This window comes from Bufo bufo, chromosome 5 (genome assembly GCF_905171765.1).
Source record: "Bufo bufo chromosome 5, aBufBuf1.1, whole genome shotgun sequence".
In the NCBI taxonomy this organism is placed as follows: Eukaryota; Metazoa; Chordata; class Amphibia; order Anura; family Bufonidae; genus Bufo; species Bufo bufo.
This window is the reverse complement of record NC_053393.1, coordinates 216,589,224-216,610,531: the sequence shown is the minus strand read 5'-3', so window position 1 is coordinate 216,610,531 and position 21,308 is coordinate 216,589,224. Positions and strand designations below refer to the sequence as shown.

At 40.6% G+C, this 21,308-nt stretch overlaps 2 protein-coding genes across 2 annotated transcripts in view; both read right to left on the bottom strand.

The window, feature by feature from the left end:
- CNTNAP2 (contactin associated protein 2) overlaps positions 1-21,308 on the bottom strand; it is a 2,268,074-nt gene that overhangs the window by 3,498 nt on the left and 2,243,268 nt on the right. Inside the window, exon 23 of the mRNA XM_040431924.1 lies at positions 13,891-13,965. Within this exon, the coding sequence (XP_040287858.1) occupies positions 13,891-13,965 (75 nt within the window). The remainder of the gene's footprint in view (positions 1-13,890; positions 13,966-21,308) is intronic.
- Positions 1-21,308, bottom strand: part of LOC121001043 (carboxymethylenebutenolidase homolog) — a 921,426-nt gene that overhangs the window by 67,975 nt on the left and 832,143 nt on the right. The gene's annotated exons all lie outside the window — the stretch shown is intronic.

The window sequence follows — 21,308 nt, the reverse complement described above, 5'->3', positions numbered from 1 at the left end:
AAAATCCCAGTAACTGAGCAGATTGTGAAATACTCAGACCGGCCCGTCTGGCACCAACAACCATGCCACGCTCAAAATTGCTTAAATCACCTTTCTTTCCCATTCTGACATTCAGTTTGGAGTTCAGGAGATTGTCTTGACCAGGACCACACACCTAAATGCATTGAAAGAACTGCCATGTGATTGGTTGACTAGATAATTGCATTAATGAGAAATAGAACAGGTGTTCCTAATAATTCTTTCGGTGAGTGTATTCCATTATAGCGCTGCCATCTGCTGGCCCGTATTGGAATATTCCAGTGATTGGAGCCTGCTTGAGGCTCCGGGCTATCACTGCAACATAACAGCTTCCCCGATTTCAGCTGGGTAACGGCTCCCGCATCTGCACTGCTCAGATGCATGGTTAAATTTGCAGGGTCAAATGTATATCATCAGCCTCCTGGCTTATTGCATACATTCGCCCTGGGCCTCTGCTGTTCGAAATATGTATGGTGGAGATCAGCAAGGATTAACCTCAACGCCCAGCGCCGTACATGTACGGCGCAATCGGACGTGATTTAAAGCCCAGCGCCGTACATGTACGGCACAAGGTCCGCGGGGCTCTGGGGAACGATCAGGGGGAGTCGCGGCACCATGCCTGCTCTTACCGGCAGGCAGCCATGCCGGGTAAGGGCAGCATGGTGCTGTGCAGCCACCCTGCAGCTCTAAGCGCTGCGATTGGCCGATCAATGAGAACAACGCTCCAGCCAATGGCAGCTCTATAGCTGCACAGGAAGAGGCAGAACTTCCCTTTATGCAGACATTCTAGCTGGTGACGGCATGCAGAGAGTTTCTGTGCTTCTCTGTGCTGCTTGTTGGCTTGCTGGGACTTGTGGTGCACACCACAGCGACTTAACCCCTTTCCTGCTGAAAAGAAGAAAGAAGCAAAGAAGAAGAACATCTGTAATAGCTGCAAAGATTTTTTTTCATTTGCAGTTGTTCCAGATCCCTAAACCACCCTCCGTCCCTGTAGTTAGGGGTAATTTTTCATTTTTACAAATGTGTGCTTTGAAATTCTTTCTCTAGTATTTCTGTCTTCTGTGAGACACCGGTTTGCTGAAAAATACCCTTTCTACCACTTAAAAAAAAGGTCACGGCAGCATCTCCATATTTATTCTTTGTACTTTAAAAGAATGTGTGCACAAACAAGCCAAGCATACATGTCTGCCAATTCAGGTCAGCAAAATCCATAGCACAATCCAAGCATCAACGTTTTGGCTACATGGTAGCCTTTATCAAGCTATAAATTTGCAACTTTTTCTCGAATTTTTTTTTATTTTTCATTTTCACAGCCAAGCGTTTCCTAATTCTGTGAAGTGCCCGATGGGTCGAAGTGCTCATTACACACCTTGAAATATTCCTTGAGGGGTGTATTTTCTGAAATGGGGTCACTTTTTGGGGGTTTCCACTGTAGGATCACCTCAGGGTGTCTTCACATGCGACATAGCTCCCAATTTCCATTCCAGCTAAATCCACTCTCCTAACGCCATATGGTGCTCCTTCCACTCTGAAGCCTGCTGTGCGCCCATACATCATTTTTTTTAGCACATATGGGGTGTTGGCGTATTCGGAGGGAAATGGGGAACAAAATTTGGGGTGCATATTGTCCTGTTACCCCTTGTGAAAGTGAAAAATGTGGGTGTAAAGCAACTTTTTCTGGAAAAAAATGTAATTTTTCATTTTCACAGCCAAGCGTTTCCTAATTCTGTGAAATGCCTGATGGGTCAAAGTACTTACTACACACCTTGAAATATTCATTGAGGGGTGTATTTTCTGGAATGGGGTCACTTTTTGGGGGTTTCCACTGTAGGGCCACCTCAGGGTATCTTCACATGCGACATAGCTCCCAATTACCATTCCAGCTAAAATTCTCTCTCCTAACGCCATATGGTGCCTCTTCCACTCTGAAGCCTGCTGTGTGCCTATACAACAGTTTTTGTGCACAGATGGGGTGTTTCTGTAAACTCCAGATTCAGGGTAATAGATTTTGAGTTTTGTTTGGCTGTTAACCCTGTTAAAAATAGATAAAAATTTAAAATCTGCTAAAAAAAAAGTGAAATTTTGAAATTTCATTCCCATTTTCATTTAATTCTCGTGGGGCACCTAAAGGGTTAAGAAAGTTTGAAAAATCCATTTTGAATAGCTTAGAGGGGTGTAGTTTCTAAAATGAAATAAAAAGATTTCATAACTGACTTCATAACTGAACTGGTCCTCAAAAAATTGAGGTTTGGAAAATTTTTAAGATTTGCTTCTAAACTTAAGCCTTTTAACGTCTCCAAAAAAAAAATATATTTCTAAATGATCCAAACATGAAGTTGGGGAATGTAAAGTTATAACTATATTTGGAAGTATTACTAGCTATTATAAAAGTAGAGAAATAGAAATTTGTAAATTTGTAAATTTTTCCACATTTTTGGTAAATTTGGTATTTTTTTATAAATATAAATGATTTTTTTGTCTCAATTTTACCACTGTCATGAAGTAAAATATGTGACGAGAAAACAATCTCAGAATGGCTTGGATAAGTAAAAGCGTTTTAAAGTTATCACCACTTAAAGTGACATATGTCAGATTTTCTAAAAATGGCCCGGGCAGAATGGTGAAAAATGGCCCGGTACTGAAAGGGTTAAAGAACATGTTTTCACAATATTTTGGCAATGCTATATGGTATATGTCTATATGTGGCCACCCAGTGGTTGTAATGTGAATTGCAGCCTGTCGAGGGTTTTGCTGGCATGATTTGATATTGTATTCAATTTGCTTCATGGAAAGTTGTAGTCCTTAACCAAATTTGAGCAAAGGAATCTTTACATTACATGTATTGTGGCTACATGTATTAAAATGGTCACCTAGACAACTAATGGTTGCTAGGCAACCTAAACACACTGCAGTGAAGTCGGATCATATTATAGCAAAACTATTGCAAACTGTACATGCGGCACTTCTTGAGAAAAAGTCTGGCAAGATTTGAGCCTTGGAAGGAGGTTCTCTTTTCAGCAGGACAATGAAGCATTTATCATGGGTTTCCAGTTGCATGGTATTATGGTGGTATTAATGCCGATACAAATAATCCTGATTAGGAAAAGAGCTCAGTGTGCAATATAGCAAATGAAAGCTAAACTCTAAATATAATAGACAGCACGACCACTTTTCCGTTACTGAAAGTCCTCTGTGACAGATATAAGAAGTCCACTGACAGAATTGTCTATTGCTTCATCTCTCTGTGCCCTGATCTATCATAGAAAACACTCAGCAAGCTGAGTATGAAAAAGGATCACGCTGCACTGGGAACTCCGTATAAAAGGATTTTATTAAAACAATAAAAAACATATAAAAGAAATATAAAGCTACATGTTGCTGTGGCAGACGGCCACCTTCATCAGGTCCGTATGAATGGAGCCTTACAGGGGGGTGATCAATGACAGGGGGGTGATCAGGGAGTCTATATGGGGTGATCACCCCCCTGTCATTGATCACCCCCCTGTAAGGCTCCATTGAGACGTCTGTATGTGTTTTGCGGATCCATGGATCAGCGGATCTGCAAAACACATACGGACGTGTGAATGGAGCCTTACAGTGGGGTGATCACCCCATATAGACTCCCTGATCACCCCCCTGTCATTGATCACCCCCCTGTAAGGCTTCATTCAGACGTCCATATGTGTTTCGCAAAACACGGACACGAACACCGCGGATCCGCAAAACATGGACACCGCCAATGTGCTTTCCGCATTTTGCGGATCCGCACATTGCCAGAACTATATAGAAAATGCCTTTTCTTGTCCGCAATTGCGGACAAGAATAGGACATGTTCTATAGGCTCTACAAAAAAACGCAGTGTTCGCCCGATCAGGCCTGATCTTGTGCGCACACTTGCGTTCAGTCCGCCCCACCGCAGTGACAGAAATATTTTTTTTTCTGATCACTGCAAAAACACCGTAAAATCACTGCGGCGCTATAAAGATCACTTTTGAGGGGCATGGTGAGTTCATTTTTTTTTTTTTGGCACAAGTTAGCGGAAAGTCTCATATTCCACTAAATTGTGACAAAAAATAAAATCTCACATGAACTCACCATACCCCTCATGGAATCCAAAAGTGTAAAAATTTTTAGACATTTATATTCCAGACTTCTTCTCACGCTTTAGGGCCCCTAAAATGCCAGGGCAGTATAAATACCCCACAAGTGACCCCATTTTGGAAAGAAGACACCCCAAGGTATTCCGTGAGGGGCATGGCTGGGGTTAGTGAGGAAAGTAGGCAGAAGACTGGGCAGAGCTATACACCAATGAAAATAGAACTGCTGGTAACAAGAACCTGTTACATACAAACATCAACCAAGGTAACCAAAAATCCCAGATATTCACTTTACATGTAATAATGATTTAAAATGTATTTTAACAAATGCCAGAAGTCTAGCTAGAAAAATGGGGGAGCTTGAGGCTATGGTACTAGAAGAACACATAGATGGAGTTGGTGTGGCTGAGACATGGTTGGACTCTTCGCACTATTTAGAAAAGATAATGTCAATAGAAAAGGTGCTGGCGTGTGCCTGTATGTGAGGAGTGATGGATGGAAGTTCAAAGGGATATAAACATTGAAAAAATAATACTTGGTGTAATCTATAGACCCCTAACATCACAGAGGAGATAGAAACGCAACTGTATAATCAAATAGAGCGTGCTGCACAGGCTGGTACAGTGATCATAATGGGAGATTTTAACTTCCCAGACATTGACTGGGGTGATGATTCTGCCTCAACCGCAAAGGGGAGAAAATTCCTCAACTTGCTGCAGGACCACTTTATGGGCCAGTATGTAAAAGCTCCCACTTGTTGGATCTGGTAATTTCTAATGATGCAGAGCTTGTTGGTAATGTTACTGTTCTAGAAACACTAGGTAATAGTGACCACAATATAATTATATTCCCCCTAAACAATAAAAAGCAAACTCTGTCAGGCAGAGCAAAGACACTGAATTTCAAAAAGGCTAATTTCCCTGGGTTGAGGGCAGCATTTCAGGGCATAGACTGTGAGCAGCTACTGTCACATAATAAGGGTTCATTCACACGTCCGTGTGGGTTTTGCGGATCCGCGGATCCGCAAAACACGGACAGCGGCAATGTGCGTTCCGCATTTTGCGGACCGCACATCGCCGGCACTTAATAGAAAATGCCTAATCTGGTCCACAATTGCGGACAAGAATAGGACATGTTCTATTTTTTTCGGGAACGGAATTGCGGACCCGGAAGTGCGGATCCGCAATTCCGGATCCGAGCAGCTTATCGTATGGCCCCATAGAAATGAATGGGTACGCAATTCCGTTCCGCAAAATGCGGAACAGAATTGCGGACGTGTGAGTGGACCCTAATACTGAGGATAAATGGGAGAGCTTTAAATCCACATTGAGTAATTGCACTAAAATAATTATCAGGTAACAAGTATAAACGGCTAAAATTAAACCCCCCATCGCTTACAGCTACTGTAAAAGGGGCAATAAAAGACAAAAAATGGGCATTTAAAAAATGCTAATCTGAAGGGTCAGCTGTAGCGTTTGAAGATTACAAAGGGCTTAATAAAATCTGTAAAAAGGAGATAAAATTAGCAAAAATACAAAATGAACAGCAGGTGGCAAAAGAGAGCAAAACAAATCCCCAAAAATTATTTAAATATATAAATACTAAAAAACCAAGGTCTGGTAAAGGAAGGGGGGGGGGGGGGGGGGTAGTCACTAAAGTTTTTTTCTAGCTCTGGATATACAAAAGAAGAGAAAGGAGCTGATATCTGTGGTGCCGGGGCTTTTAGTACATCCAGTAATATACTCAATTGGCTAACTGTAGATATGGTCCAAGATAAGTTAAATAAGATAAATGTGAATAAGGCTCCGGGTCCAGATGGATTACACCCAAGAGTTCTTAAAGAGCTCAGTTCAGTCATTGCTGTGCCCCTGTTTATAATTTTTAAAGGTTCTCTAGGTACTGGTACAGTGCCAAATTATTGGCGCAAGGCAAATGTGGTGTCCATAGTAAAAAAAGGATTAAGGTCCTCCACAGGTAATTATAGACCAGTTAAACTTCTGTTGTGGGAAAAATGTTTGAAGGACTCTTAAGGGGCTATATACAGGAGTATGTGACTATAAATAATATAATAAGTGATAACCAGCATGGTTTTACCAAGGACAGAAGTTGTTAGACTAACCTGATTTGTTTTTATGAGGAGGTGAGTAGTAGCCTGGACAGAGGGGCGGCTGTGGATGTAGTGTTTATGGATTTTGCCAAGGCTTTTGATACTGTCCCTCTCAGACGTTTAATAGGTAAAGTAAGGTCTATTGGCTTGGAAAGTATAGTTTGTAATTGGATTGAAAACTGGCTGAAGGACCGTTACCAGAGAGTTGTGGTCAATGCTTCCTATTCAGAATGGTCCCAGGTTATAAGTGGTGTACCCCAAGGTTCAGTGCTGGGCCCTCTATTATTTAATTTATTTATTAATGATATCGAGGACGGGATTAATAGCACCATTTCTATTTTTGCCGATGACACCAAGCTATGTAGTACTGTACAGTCTATGGAAGATGTCCACAAACTACAAGTTGACTTGAACACTCTGAGTGATTGGGCATCAACTTGGAAAATGAGGTTCAATGTGGATAAATGTAACGTTATGCATTTTGGTGGTAATAATCTCTGTGCTTCATATGTCCTAGGTGATGTAACACTGGGAGATCAGTTATAGAGAAGGATTTGGGTGTCCTTGTAGATGGTAGATTAACCACCTCCGGACCGCCTAACGCAGATTCGCGTTCCGGAGGTGGCAGCGCTGCGCACAATCACGCATATACGCGTCATCTCGCGAGACGCTCACAGGAACGGAAGGTAAGAGAGTTGATCTCCAGCCTGCCAGCGGCGATCGTTTGCTGGCAGGCTGGAGATGTGTTTTTTTTAACCCCTAACAGGTATATTAGACGCTGTTTTGATAACAGCGTCTAATATACCTGCTACCTGGTCCTCTGGTGGTCCCCTTTGTTTGGATCGACCACCAGAGGACACAGGTAGCTCAGTAATATGTTGCACCAAGCACCACTACACTACACCCCCCCCCACTGTTACTTATTAACCCCTTATTCACCCTTGATCACCCCTGATCACCCCATATAGACTCCCTGATCACCCCCCTGTCATTGATTACCCCCCTGTCATTGATCAACCCCCTGTAAAGCTCCATTCAGATGTCCGCATGATTTTTACGGAATTATTATTATTTTTTTCTTACAAAGTCTCATATTCCACTAACTTGTGTCAAAAATTAAATCTCACATGAACTCACCATACCCCTCACAGAATCCAAATGCGTAAATTTTTTTAGACATTTATATTCCAGACTTCTTCTCACGCTTTAGGGCCCCTAGAATGCCAGGGCAGTATAAATACCCCACATGTGACCCCATTTCGGAAAGAAGACACCCCCAGGTATTCCGTGAGGGGCATATTGAGTCCATGAAAGATTGAAATTTTTGTCCCAAGTTAGCGGAAAGGGAGACTTTGTGAGAAAAAAATAAAAAATATCAATTTCCGCTAACTTGTGCCAAAAAAAAAATATTCCATGAACTCGCCATGCCCCTTATTGAATACCTTGGGGTGTCTTCTTTCCAAAATGGGGTCACATGTGGGGTATTTATACTGCCCTGGCATTCTAGGGGCCCCAAAGCGCGAGAAGAAGTCTGGTATCCAAATGTCTAAAAATGCCCTCCTAAAAGGAATTTGGGCACCTTTGCGCATCTAGGCTGCAAAAAAGTGTCACACATCTGGTATCGCCGTACTCAGGAGAAGGTGGGGAATGTGTTTTGGGGTGTCATTTTACATATACCCATGCTGGGTGAGAGAAATATCTTGGTCAAATGCCAACTTTGTATAAAAAAATGGGAAAAGTTGTCTTCTGCCAAGATATTTCTCTCACCCAGCATGGGTATATGTAAAATGACACCCCAAAACACATTCCCCAACTTCTCCTGAATACGGCGATACCACATGTGTGACACTTTTTTGCAGCCTAGGTGGGCAAAAGGGCCCACATTCCAAAGAGCTCCTTTAGGATTTCACAGGTCATTTACCTACTTACCACACATTAGGGCCCCTGGAAAATGCCAGGGCAGTATAACTACCCCACAAGTGACCCCATTTTGGAAAGAAGACACCCCAAGGTATTCCGTGAGGGGCATGGCGAGTTCCTAGAATTTTTTTTTTTTGTCACAAGTTAGTGGAAAATGATGATTTTTTTTTTTTTTCTTACAAAGTCTCATATTCCACTAACTTGTGACAAAAAATAAAAACTTCCATGAACTCACTATGCCCATCAGCGAATACCTTGGGGTGTCTTCTTTCCAAAATTGGGTCACTTGTGGGGTAGTTATACTGCCCTGGCATTCTAGGGGCCCAAATGTGTGGTAAGGAGTTTGAAATCAAATTCTGTAAAAAATGACCAGTGAAATCCGAAAGGTGCTCTTTGGAATATGGGCCCCTTTGCCCACCTAGGCTGCAAAAAAGTGTCACACATCTGGTATCTCCGTATTCAGGAGAAGTTGGGGAATGTGTTTTGGGGTGTCATTTTACATATACCCATGCTGGGTGAGAGAAATATCTTGGCAAAAGACAACTTTTACCATTTTTTTATACAAAGTTGGCATTTGACCAAGATATTTATCTCACCCAGCATGGGTATATGTAAAAGGACACCCCAAAACACATTCCCCAACTTCTCCTGAATACGGAGATACCAGATGTGTGACACTTTTTTGCAGCCTAGGTGGGCAAAGGGGCCCATATTCCAAAGAGCACCTTTCGGATTTCACTGGCCATTTTTTACAGAATTTGATTTCAAACTCCTTACCACACATTTGGGCCCCTAGAATGCCAGGGCAGTATAACTACCCCACAAGTGACCCCATTTTGGAAAGAAGACATCCCAAGGTATTCGCTGATGGGCATAGTGAGTTCATGGAAGTTTTTATTTTTTGTGACAAGTTAGTGGAAAATGATGATTTTTTTTCTTTTTTTTTTTCTTACAAAGTCTCATATTCCACTAACTTGTGACAAAAAATAAAAACTTCCATGAACTCACTATGCCCATCAGCGAATACCTTGGGGTGTCTTCTTTCCAAAATGGAGTCACTTGTGGGGTAGTTATACTGCCCTGGCATTCTAGGGGCCCAAATGTGTGGTAAGGAGTTTGAAATCAAATTCTGTAAAAAATGACCAGTGAAATCCGAAAGGTGCTCTTTGGAATATGGGCTTCTTTGCCCACCTAGGCTGCAAAAAAGTGTCACACATCTGGTATCTCCGTATTCAGGAGAAGTTGGGGAATGTGTTTTGGGGTGTCATTTTACATATACCCATGCTGGGTGAGAGAAATATCTTGGCAAAAGACAACTTTTACCATTTTTTTATACAAAGTTGTTATTTGCCAAGATATTTCTCTCACCCAGCATGGGTATATGTAAAATGACACCCCAAAACACATTCCCCAACTTCTCCTGAATACGGAGATACCACATGTGTGACACTTTTTTGCAGCCTAGGTGGGCAAAGGGGCCCACATTCCAAAGAGCACCTTTCTGATTTCACCAGCCATTTTTTACAGAATTTGATTTCAAACTCCTTACCACACATTTGGGCCCCTAGAATGCCAGGGCAGTATAACTACCCCACAAATGACCCCATTTTGGAAAGAAGACATCCCAAGGTATTCGCTGATGGGCATAGTGAGTTCATGGAAGTTTTTATTTTTTGTCACAAGTTAGTGGAATATGAGACTTTGTAAGAAAAAAAAATAAAAAATCATCATTTTCCGCTAACTTGTGACAAAAAATAAAAAGTTCTATGAACTCACTATGCCCATCAGCGAATACCTTAGGGTGTCTACTTTCCGAAATGGGGTCATTTGTGGGGTGTTTGTACTGTCTGGCCATTGTAGAACCTCAGGAAACATGACAGGTGCTCAGAAAGTCAGAGCTGCTTCAAAAAGCGGAAATTCACATTTTTGTACCATAGTTTGTAAACGCTATAACTTTTACCCAAACCATTTTTTTTTTACCCAAACATTTTTTTTTTATCAAAGACATGTAGAACAATAAATTTAGAGCAAAATTTATATATGGATCTCGTTTTTTTTGCTAAATTTTACAACTGAAAGTGAAAAATGTCATTTTTTTTGCAAAAAAATCGTTAAATTTTGATTAATAACAAAAAAAGTAAAAATGTCAGCAGCAATGAAATACCACCAAATGAAAGCTCTATTAGTGAGAAGAAAAGGAGGTAAAATTCATTTGGGTGGTAAGTTGCATGACCGAGCAATAAATGGTGAAAATAGTGTAGGTCAGAAGTGTAAAAAGTGGCCTGGTCTTTCAGGGTGTTTAAGCCCTAGGGGCTGAGGTGGTTAAATAACAACATACAATGTCAATCAGCTGCTTCTAAGGCCACCAGGATATTGTCATGCATTAAACGAGGCATGGACTCGCGGGGCATGGACAAAGTATTGGTGAGGCCTCATCTGGAATATGCAATTCAGTTCTGGGCACCAGTCTATAGAAAGGACACACTGCAGCTGGAAAAAGTACAGAGGAGAGCGACTAAACTGATAAGGGGCATGGAGGGTCTTAGTTATGAAGAAAGATTAAAATAATTTAATTTATTTAGTCTTGAGAAGAGACGTCTAAGGGGGGACATGATTAACCTATACAAATATATAAATGGACCATACAAAAAATATGATGAAAAACTGTTCCATATAAAATGCTCTCAAAAAACAAGGGGGCACTGCCTCCGATTGGAGAAGAAAAAGTTAAATCTCCAGAAGCGTCAAAGCTTCTTTAATGTAAGAACTGTGAATCTGTGGAATAGACTTCCTCAGGACGTGGTCACAGCAGGAACAGTGGACAGTTTTAAAAAGGGTTTAGATGATTTCTTAAAAGTAAACAACATTAATGTTTACGAAACGTGTAGAAATCTGAGTCTCACTTCCTTCTGGGATTCGCGTCCCCACCTATGCCTTGGTTAAACTTGATGGACTTACAGTACAGACAAAAAGTTTGGACACACCTTCTCATTCAAAGAGTTTTCTTTATTTTCATGACTATGAAAATTGTAGATTCACACTGAAGGCATCAAAACTATGAATTAACACATGTGGAATTATATACATAACAAACAAGTGTGAAACAACTGAAAATATGTCATATTCTAGGTTCTTCAAAGTAGCCACCTTTTGCTTTGATTACTGCTTTGCACACTCTTGGTATTCTCTTGATGAGCTCCAAGAGGTAGTCCCCTGAAACGGTTTTCACTTCACAAGTGTGCCCTGTCAGGTTTAATAAGTGGGATTTCTTGCCTTATAAATGGGGTTGGGACCATCAGTGGCGTTAAGGAGAAGTGAGGTGGATACACAGCTGATAGTCCTACTGAATAGACTGTTAGAATTTGTATTATGGCAAGAAAAAAGCAGCTAAGTAAAGAAAAACAAGTGGCCATCATTACTTTAAGAAATGAAGGTCAGTCAGTCAGCCGAAAAATTGGGAAAACTTTAAAAGTAAGGGCTATTTGACCATGAAGGAGAGTGATGGGGTGCTGCGCCAGATGACCTGGCCTCTACAGTCACCGGACCTGAACCCAATCGAGATGGTTTGGGGTGAGTTGGACCGCAGAGTGAAGGCAAAAGGGCCAACAAGTGCTAAGCATCTCTGGGAACTCCTTCAAGACTGTTGGAAGACCATTTCAGGGGACTACCTCTTGAAGCTCATCAAGAGAATGCCAAGAGTGTGCAAAGCAGTAATCAAAGCAAAAGGTGGCTACTTTGAAGAACCTAGAATATGACATATTTTCAGTTGTTTCACACTTGTTTGTTATGTATATAATTCCACATGTGTTAATTCATAGTTTTGATGCCTTTATAGTCATGAAAATAAAGAAAACTCTTTGAATGAGAAGGTGTGTCCAAACTTTTGGTCTGTACTGTATGTCTTTTTTTCAACCGTATCAACTATGTAACATTCAAACACACAACCATCTAGGCTGCAGAGATTAATTAATAGAGAATCCTTCTGGATATTTAAACTAGACGCGTTATCTCCCAATGGTCTGAATGAAACTTTTGAGAAAACCAAAAGGATAATGTCTGATATTTTTATGTTATGTTTTTTTCTGCTATTCTACAGATCCACGCGACTCTTTTGCTCACACAAGTGTGTGTGGAACACTTATACTCTGAACATAAGCCTATATTTAGTTTGTGTATGTTCTACCTACTATCAGCCATTGCACTCAACCGACACTGCTACATCGGGATTATTATCCTTGTATCTATGTTATAGTCTACTCTCATGTTGTGATTCTAGCACACTGCACTTTATGTAAACTACAGTGCACACTAAACATGCGATTTGGTCAGCACATTTATTTTGTTCCGGTTATTATTTTTGTGGCCTTTACATTGTATCCATGTAGATCACTGCATTTTATGTATACTTTTGTAACAGAATAGGTGTAATTGTAATATATCCAGCTTCCTATGTGGCTTTGCGATCCATCCCCTAATCTAATCAATTAAATCAATGTCTGTGTAGCGGCGCTAGTGCGACATAGGCTTTCTCCGCCGGTATTCCAAGGGTTACTTCAGGATCAAGTAGTTAGCACAGGAAGTGCAGTACAGTTGAAACATCCATTGTAGCCATTGTGTTTCTACCAAACAACCAGACGAATGCTCAGCAGGTTACTGATTACTTTTTGTCTTACAAGTACCAAACCATAGGGAATTCAACATAATATTGCAACAATAAACGTTATGGACAGCCAAGATTAATGGCAGGGGATAGTAGCCAAACGCAATCCGCTACAGTCTGGTCTTCAGAAGACTATACCAGTATATGTTTTATTGTCTTAATAAAATCCTTTGATATGGAGTTTCCACTGCAGTGAGTTCCCGGCTATGGAACGCAGCAGCCTGACCGCTTTCCCGGCTGGGAAACAGCCGGGGAACAGCCACAATCGCTAAGGTGATCCAGCCCCTCACCCTCCTACTAAACCTATGGTACCCACACCAATTGGCACCCCCATTTGTATTGCTGTTCTATAGAAAAGAACACTCAAGAGTGATCATATTTTGTAACGTTTTAAAGGCAGGAAAGTATAGATTGTACTTTGATCTTCAATTAATAATATTTTGAAATTCATGATTTTTTTTGCCAAAGATGGGGACAGTTTCCAACAAAGAAAAAAAGACTTCTGGTGGGATCAGTTCATATATTTTGCAGTAAATATAAGGAAGGAACACAAGCTGTGTATATTCCAGTAGAACATACTGGACTGGCCTTAGAAGACCATTAGGTAGAAAACCTCAGGCACCCAGGTCTGTTTCAGTCTTTTGGACTTCATCAGCACAGTGCAGATATGTAGCTGATATTAGTGAGTGATGCCTCCAGAAGAAAAGTAGTAAGACTTCACTTCATGTAATTGATCTCTTCCCTTTCTTTCCCATTAAAATGTTAATTACTTGCATCCCCCATGTAATAACAGTTCTGGAACATCTTTTATGACTCTATTATTCCTATATTATTCCTACTAGAAGTTATAAATGAATTACTAGCAGTTTGCAATGAAGGTCCAGATGGTTGTTACTAGTTGGCAATCAGTGCTGCCAGTGGCAGACTGTGCAGGGATACACTGGTAACTTTCATCTGGACCTTCTATGCAAACTGCTAGAGGCCTTTCAATTTGCTTCTTTCGTAGCATATAACTCATTATCTAAAAGCCTGTATCTGTCTGTTCTCCCACTTATATATTCATAAATAACATGATCACATTTTCTTACCTCCAATAATAGCAGAATTCCTGTTGACTCCATCTGTAATGGCTTGTCCTTCATTGTTCGGGAAATTAGCAGTTTCTGTTATGAAGGGAAAAAAAAAAAAAATACTTATAAAAGATCAATATCCATATGTGGCTCAACTGAAATCACAAATGTAGCTGAAATTAGCTCTTGGCAAGTTGGCAGTACTTAAAGGGCATCTATCAGCAGTTATGGCCAGTTTGCAGTGTTCACCAGCGAACACATGCGGGCTGCCATCTTAACTCACAAGTCCGGCGATGCACAGGTAAGCTCTTACGCTGGCGAACACTGCAAACTGGCCATCACTGTCTGTCAGCAGATTTGTACCTATGAAACTGGCTGACCTGTTACATGTGTGCAGTTTTTGTCAGGCATTTTTCCCTTTGGAACCAGTATTTGAGTTGAAAAATGCTTGAAAAAATGCCATGCCTAGAGTATTCAGCATTTTGACAAAAACGCAAAAATGCACAAATACAACACAAAAAAAGGCAATGCAAAAATGCTTTGTCTGTAGTGAATTTCATAATTCTCTATAGACTCCAAAGTATTACCTGGCCTCATGAAAAGACGTGCAGAAAAAATGCCTCTAAAGACAGAACAACAAACTTGAAAATTGACAAAAAAGCCAAACACTATGTGGGAGATTTAGCAAAACTGGTGCTAGGGAAAACGGACTTAGTTGCCCATGGTCCACCTTTCATTTTTCAGTGCTCCTTTGGAAACGGAAAGGATCAATCTGAGTAGTTGCTATGGGAAACAAAGACAGTTTTCCATTTTTGATAAATCGCCCCCATTGTCTAGAATAAGCCTAAAAGGTAAGTCTATTGACCTTAGAGAGCAAATGCTAATATTTGAAAAAATATCCATTGATGGTCCAGAACAGTCCCCTGGTGACAGGTCCTTTTTAAGCTCTGCACATACAGTATGTGAGATTACTTCTAAGGCTTACTTATTTACTTCTGCTAGCACACAGCATACTAATTTTATAGTCGTTGTGAAGGACTGATAAAAACACTCAAGGGACAATGTAACTTCTGTATCTAAGTAACTGAGCGCCTAAAACACTTGTACTGTGGAAATAACATATGCAGTCAGATGTTCTGTTAAACACTGAGCTTCATGAGGCGTGCAAGCAACAACTGAGGAAACTCACTGTTAAGACAGACACAACGAGGGACATTTATCAAGACATTATCATACGCACTGGAGTGAGATGCCCCTAATTTATTAAGAGGCAGATACTGTGCACTAGATACTGAAGGCTATAGGCTGGTGTAGACTTCAGTTATAACTTCTGCCACTTTTTGGAGAAAGTTATAACAAATCCTGTGGGCTGTGTGAAACCCTACCCTCTATTCTAAGCCCCACCTCCTTTTTTCACCACTTCGGAAAAGTGGCGAGAATCCTAAAACGCCCAAATATTATGGTGCATATATGGCGTGCATCATAATGTGTGACATTTTTGGGCAGTTCAGTGCACAGATAGGGGCCCAAACCACCCTGTGCACCCTGGGTCCTCCAACTTCTTCTGCCAGCCCCTCCCTCTCCCACTTGAGAAGGCTGGCAGAGAAAGCAGGAGGAGCAAGAGCACATTGAGTGGCTTAAGCCCATGGCGTTCTCTCTGCAGCAAAACTGACCTGTTCCCTTCATTCTCTGGGTCAGTACGATTACAATAATACAACATATGTATAGTTTTTTTTTAATGTCTAAATAGTGTAAAAATAAATTAAATAGAAAAAAATTATTTTTTGTACATCACCATATTCTGACCCCTATGATTTTTTATAGTTATGTCTACGGAGCTGTATAGGGGCTCTTTTTTTGTGGGACGATCTTTAGTTTTTATTTACACCATTTTGGAGTGTGTGTGACTTTATGATCACAGTTTATTACATTTTTTGGGGTAAGATAAGCAATGAAAAAAAAATCTGTTACGAGATTCGCCATCATATTGGAAAAATATTTGAATAGTACAGGCATTTTTGGACGCGGTGATGCCCATGATGTTTATATTTTTTGTTATTTATGTATTTATTTTTTTATTCTACAGAAAGGGGGGTGATTTAAATTTTTATATATTTTTTTTACATTTTTTAAAACTCTTTTTATGTTTTCTTAGCCAGTGCTTGAGGCTACAATTTTTTTTTTATTCAATGTTACCATGTTTCATAGAGAAGCATGTTAATAGCTGAATTGCTCATTTCTTATGTTGGCCTACCACCTGCTGGCCAACATGAGAATTGCAGCTCCAATACCCTGAGTCTCTTCAGAGAGACCCAGCGTGTTGAAGTCAATTACCGGCGGCCCAATTGGCCACACAGGGATGTCGGTAAGGATCCGGAAGTGTGCACTTCTAAAGGCTTTAATGACTGCGTCTGCCATTATTGGAGGTCACGGTCATTAGCCGCGGGTCTGTGCTGTTTGAAACAGCGGAGACCCACTAGCCATGGCGCCTTCTTCACGTGCGATCGGGCGCCATGTTTACCCATCGCTCCAGCGCCGTACATGTGCGCCGCTGGTAGCAAAAGGGTTAAAGGGGTTGTGCAGCCAGTACATATTGATGACCTATTATCAGGAATCAGTGCTTGCACGTGCGCCACCCCTCTTCAAATAACTGATCGGTGGAGGTGCCAGGAGTCGGATCCCCACTGATCATATATCCTGAGGATAGGTCAACAATATGTACTGGCTGTACAAACCCTTTAATATCTGCATGAGTTGCCTCTTGTATTACATATGTTATGTGCATAATCATCTGCACATCCGCTCTACTAATGACAACTAGGAGACATGCTTCTATATCACATGAACGGCATTCTTTATCCTGCTATCAGTCTAGAGTCTAGACCAATGTCACTGAATACATGACATCTACGCAGGGTTTTTGGTATTTGTTAGTGTCATTATTGGGTACACAGTTTTTTAGCTCATGCTATTGCTACCTGCATTCCCTGTATTTTATGGTGGCCAGGGAAACGTGTTGGACTTTGCGGTTCCTATGAGTTACGTGTATCTTTTTAGGGTGCTGTGTTCTCCCTATATCATACCTATCCATTGGTCAATTGAGTTTATCCTAGTATGGTTCTCCATCCCTTAGGATCCTATGGGGACCAGCACATGACCTGCAAGGCTGGAATTCAGGGCCTGCTGCCAATGTAATTTTACCAGGCAACCCTTTTAATTACTTTTCGATGTACTTTATTCCATCTGTACTTAGTAATGGTTAAAATCCCTTTGGCTGAAAAATAAACATAGCCTGGTGAGTGCTACATTAGATTTAGAAAATGAAAAGGAACTTGTTACAATGGGATATTGATTATTCACATCCTGGAAAGGAGTCTCAGGATTTTCTTTCTCACATCTTCTTCGTTAGTGAAAAGGCAAATAACCAGAGAGTGCTACAAAATAGTCACATTCAGACTAAGCACAAGACTACTGTGGTAGCTATGGTCTTTGAAACACAAGGGATGTAAGCAAGGCCACCTACTGTACAGACTAGCAATAACTATACAAAGAACCACAAGGATTTTACTGGAATTAAAGAGGACCTGTCACCTCTCCCAACATGTTTATTTTAGTAATTACTGCATGAGATTATAGATCATATTAAACCTATTTGATTAACTTAAACCTACTAAACCTTAAATAAAAATAGAAAAAAACACATGGACACGTAATAATAATGGATAAATTAGGCCACAGACAACTTTATTAAAGAATAGCTCCAACATTAGATAAACCATATCATTTTTATTAAATTAACCACTGAATTAGACCCGCCAAAACGAGCTCTAAACTACCTATGGGATAATCATAATCCCATGAGGATCCCTCCATATGTAATTTTTGGTATCCTAACATTCTCCATGTAATAACATTTCTAGAGCATCTGTTCTTGTGACTCTATGATGTGCCATTCCTTTATTATACCTGCTGGAAGTTATAAATGAATTGCTACCAGTTTACAATGGAGGATAGTAATGGGTTAATAAAATCATTTATAATGTGTAAGGCTACTTTCAGATCTGCAGCCAGGTGTTCCGGCTGACAATACCGGGAATCGGTCGGACAAAAACTGCTGCATACAGCGGTTTTTGTATGGCTGAAACTCTGCATATTTGCCAGGGAGCGGCCGCATCTCTGCTGACTCTGGAGAACTCTGCCAGAAGATGTGATACTAGTCTAACAAAGATGATTTGTGCATGGAATTTATAGAAAACTATCAACTTTTAAAGCTGAATTTGTTACTGAAATTGTCTTATTTTACTACTGTATGTTCAAATCCTGTATCACTTCTGAGCAGTAAGGCAGCTGTGCTACAGAGCACTGCTCGTGAAGCTGAGATAATATAGACTAGGGTTTCTTTATATGTAAGCTTAAAAAACCTGAAACAGAGGAAAACACAACACTACTCTATGCCATGAAGAGGTTAAATCCTATTTTAATCCATGGAATGGACTAGTTTACCAAGAAAACTCGTTTCTTAGAAACCCTTATTGAATAAAATGTCTTGCACAGTATGGACTATCAATAAAATCTAATCAAATTTCCTTGGATTCTCTCTGAGACCTCAATTTCATTCCAGCAATCGATGTGTGCTGCGGGCAATTCTTTAAAGAGGTTGTCCAGGGTTAGAAAAAGATTTCTAACCCTGGTTCCTTCCAAAAACAGCACCACACCTGTCCACAGGTTGTGTGCCGCACTGCAGATTAGATCCATGAACTTCAATGGAAGCAAACTGCAGTACTAGATACAACCCATGGACAGACGTGGGGCTCGTTTTAGAAGAAAGCATGAAAAAAAATGTATACAGCACCACCTGGCAAATCCAAACACAAGGAAAGTAGCCCCAACAGGAGCTATGTCCTTCTAGAAGTCCAAAAATGAAGAACTAGAGGCAGCACAGTGCTGCCTCTATTTCTTCATTTTTGGAAGAAAGCAGCCATGTTTTTATAAACCTGGACAACCCCTTTAACATATACAGAGACATTTCTAGCCTCCCCATCACAGAATGTGCAACTACTAATTGTAGACGGTTTATACCTCTTTAAATGCTGGTGGTTTATAGCACTGCCATGAGAATAATTCAAGCCGATGTGGGTTCTTCCATCAGTGAAGGATTCAATCCAAAAAACAAACCCCAGTTTGAATTAGGGTACTTTCACACTAGCGTTTTTCTTTTCCGGCACTGAGTTCCGTCACAGGGGCTCTATACCGGAAAAGAACTGATCAGGCATATCCCCATGCATTCTGAATGGAGAGTAATCCGTTCAGGATGCATCAGGATGTCTTCAGTTCAGTCTTTTTGACTGATCAGGCAAAAGAGAAAACCATAGCATGCCGGATCCGTCCTTGCGCAGACCGAAAAAAAGGTAAAAAATTAATGTCGGATCCGTTTTGCCGGATGACACCGGAAAGATGGATCTGGCATTTAAATGCATTTTTTTGACTGATCAGGCATTTTTAAGACTGATCAGGATCCTGATCAGTCTTACTAATGCCATCAGTTGGCATACGTTTTGCCGGATCACTCTGCCCCAAGTGTGAAAGTAGCCTTACAGATCACACCAAAAAGAAAAAGGTGCTGGACCACATCAATAAACTGTTAAAATGACATCTTTATTTTAGGACAAAATAAAAAAAACCCACACTGGAACCATTGCGGTGAGGCCGTAACAACAGTATGCAAATATCATCACCATACGGAAAATAGCTACGTATTACAGGACAGTGCCAAAAAACATCAGTAAAAATACAAATTTAAAGGGAACCTGACATCCGGATTTTCAACATATAGCTACGCCCAATACATTATTCTTTAAAGCATGTTGTTCCTGATGGTGACTTTAGGGTTTCATAGCTGCTGTGAAGATTACGTTTATTCCACACTCCTGCAGGATGCTAATGTACACTTTGAAGTCAAGGAGACTGGTTCTTGGATCTTTCAAGTCATGCTTGCGACATCCTCTTCCTGCCTCCTGCCCATTGATTGACTTTTCTGAATAGTGGCCACATCATCTCCTTGTCTCCCCTCATCTCACACAGGTGCACTCATTCTCCTCCATGGCGCCTGCACAGTCAATCTGGGCGTAAAGCTCTCTGCACATGCGCCAGAGAAGGGATTATTTGCATGGAGGACACAGAGTGCGAGATGTGGAGAGACGAGGAGGTGACGTGGCCACTCAGAAACATCATGTAATGGCTCTACTATATGTTTTTTTTTTTTTTAATACTGTCTTTAAATAAAGATGGTGGGAGAGATTTATCAAACTGGTGTAAAGTAGAACTGGCCTAGTTCCCTATAGCAACCAATCAGATTCCACCTTTCATTTTTCATAGCTACTACTTTACACCTGTTTGATAAATCTCCTCTGGTATTTTATGAAGATTAGATTTTGAATTAATGCTGAAGCCACTTAATTTATCTGACATGTCCATCAAATCTGCTTAAAGAGTTAACTATATATATTTTTTTTAATTTTTGATAAGTCATAGGGACATATCAAAAGTACTTTTTTTTCCATCCAAAAAAAGGGATTTTAGATGGAAATGGGTCAAACGGATACTCAAATTAGCATAACTGATGCGCAGGATCGTTTTTTTTTTTTTTTTACAGGATCCTGTTTTCCGGATCAGAAGAATGGAAAAGGAAATGGAGATGTGAACTCTCCCTAAGGGCTCATGCACACGTATGTATTTTGCGGCCAGCGAAACACAGATTCGCAAAAAAATACGCATGATGTCTGTGTGCATTCTGTATTTTGCGGAACGGAACAGCTGGCCCCTAATAGAACATTCCTATCCTTGTCCATAATGCGGACAATAATAGGACATGTTCTATATTTTTGCGGAATGGACATGCGGACATACGGAAACTGATCAGTTTTTTTTGCGGACCCATTGAAATTAATGGTTCCGCATATGGACCTTTAAAAAAATGGAACCATAAAGGAAAAAAAATGCGTTTGTGTTCACGAGCCCCAAGGGTGCATTCATACGACCATATGTATTTTGCCGTCTGCAACACGCGGTCCTGCAAAAAATTTTGCATCCGCTTTGTTTTGCGGATCGGTTGTAACAATGCCTATCCTTGTCCACAAAACGGACAAAAACAGGACATGTTCTATCTTCTTTGCGGAGCTATGGAACGGACATACGGATGCACACAGTGTGCTGTCTACATTTTTTGTGGACCCATTGAAATGAATTCTACCCACAAAAAATGCAGATCGGACAGATGCGGATCAAAAACACGGTCATGTGATTGGGGCCTAACTGATGCACATGATCCTTTTTTACTGCATCCATTTTTTAAAGAATTCATTTTATTTTATTTTTTTACAGGATCCTGTATTATAATTTTTTTTCTGTTTTTCTGAGAAATCAGAAGAACGGAAAAT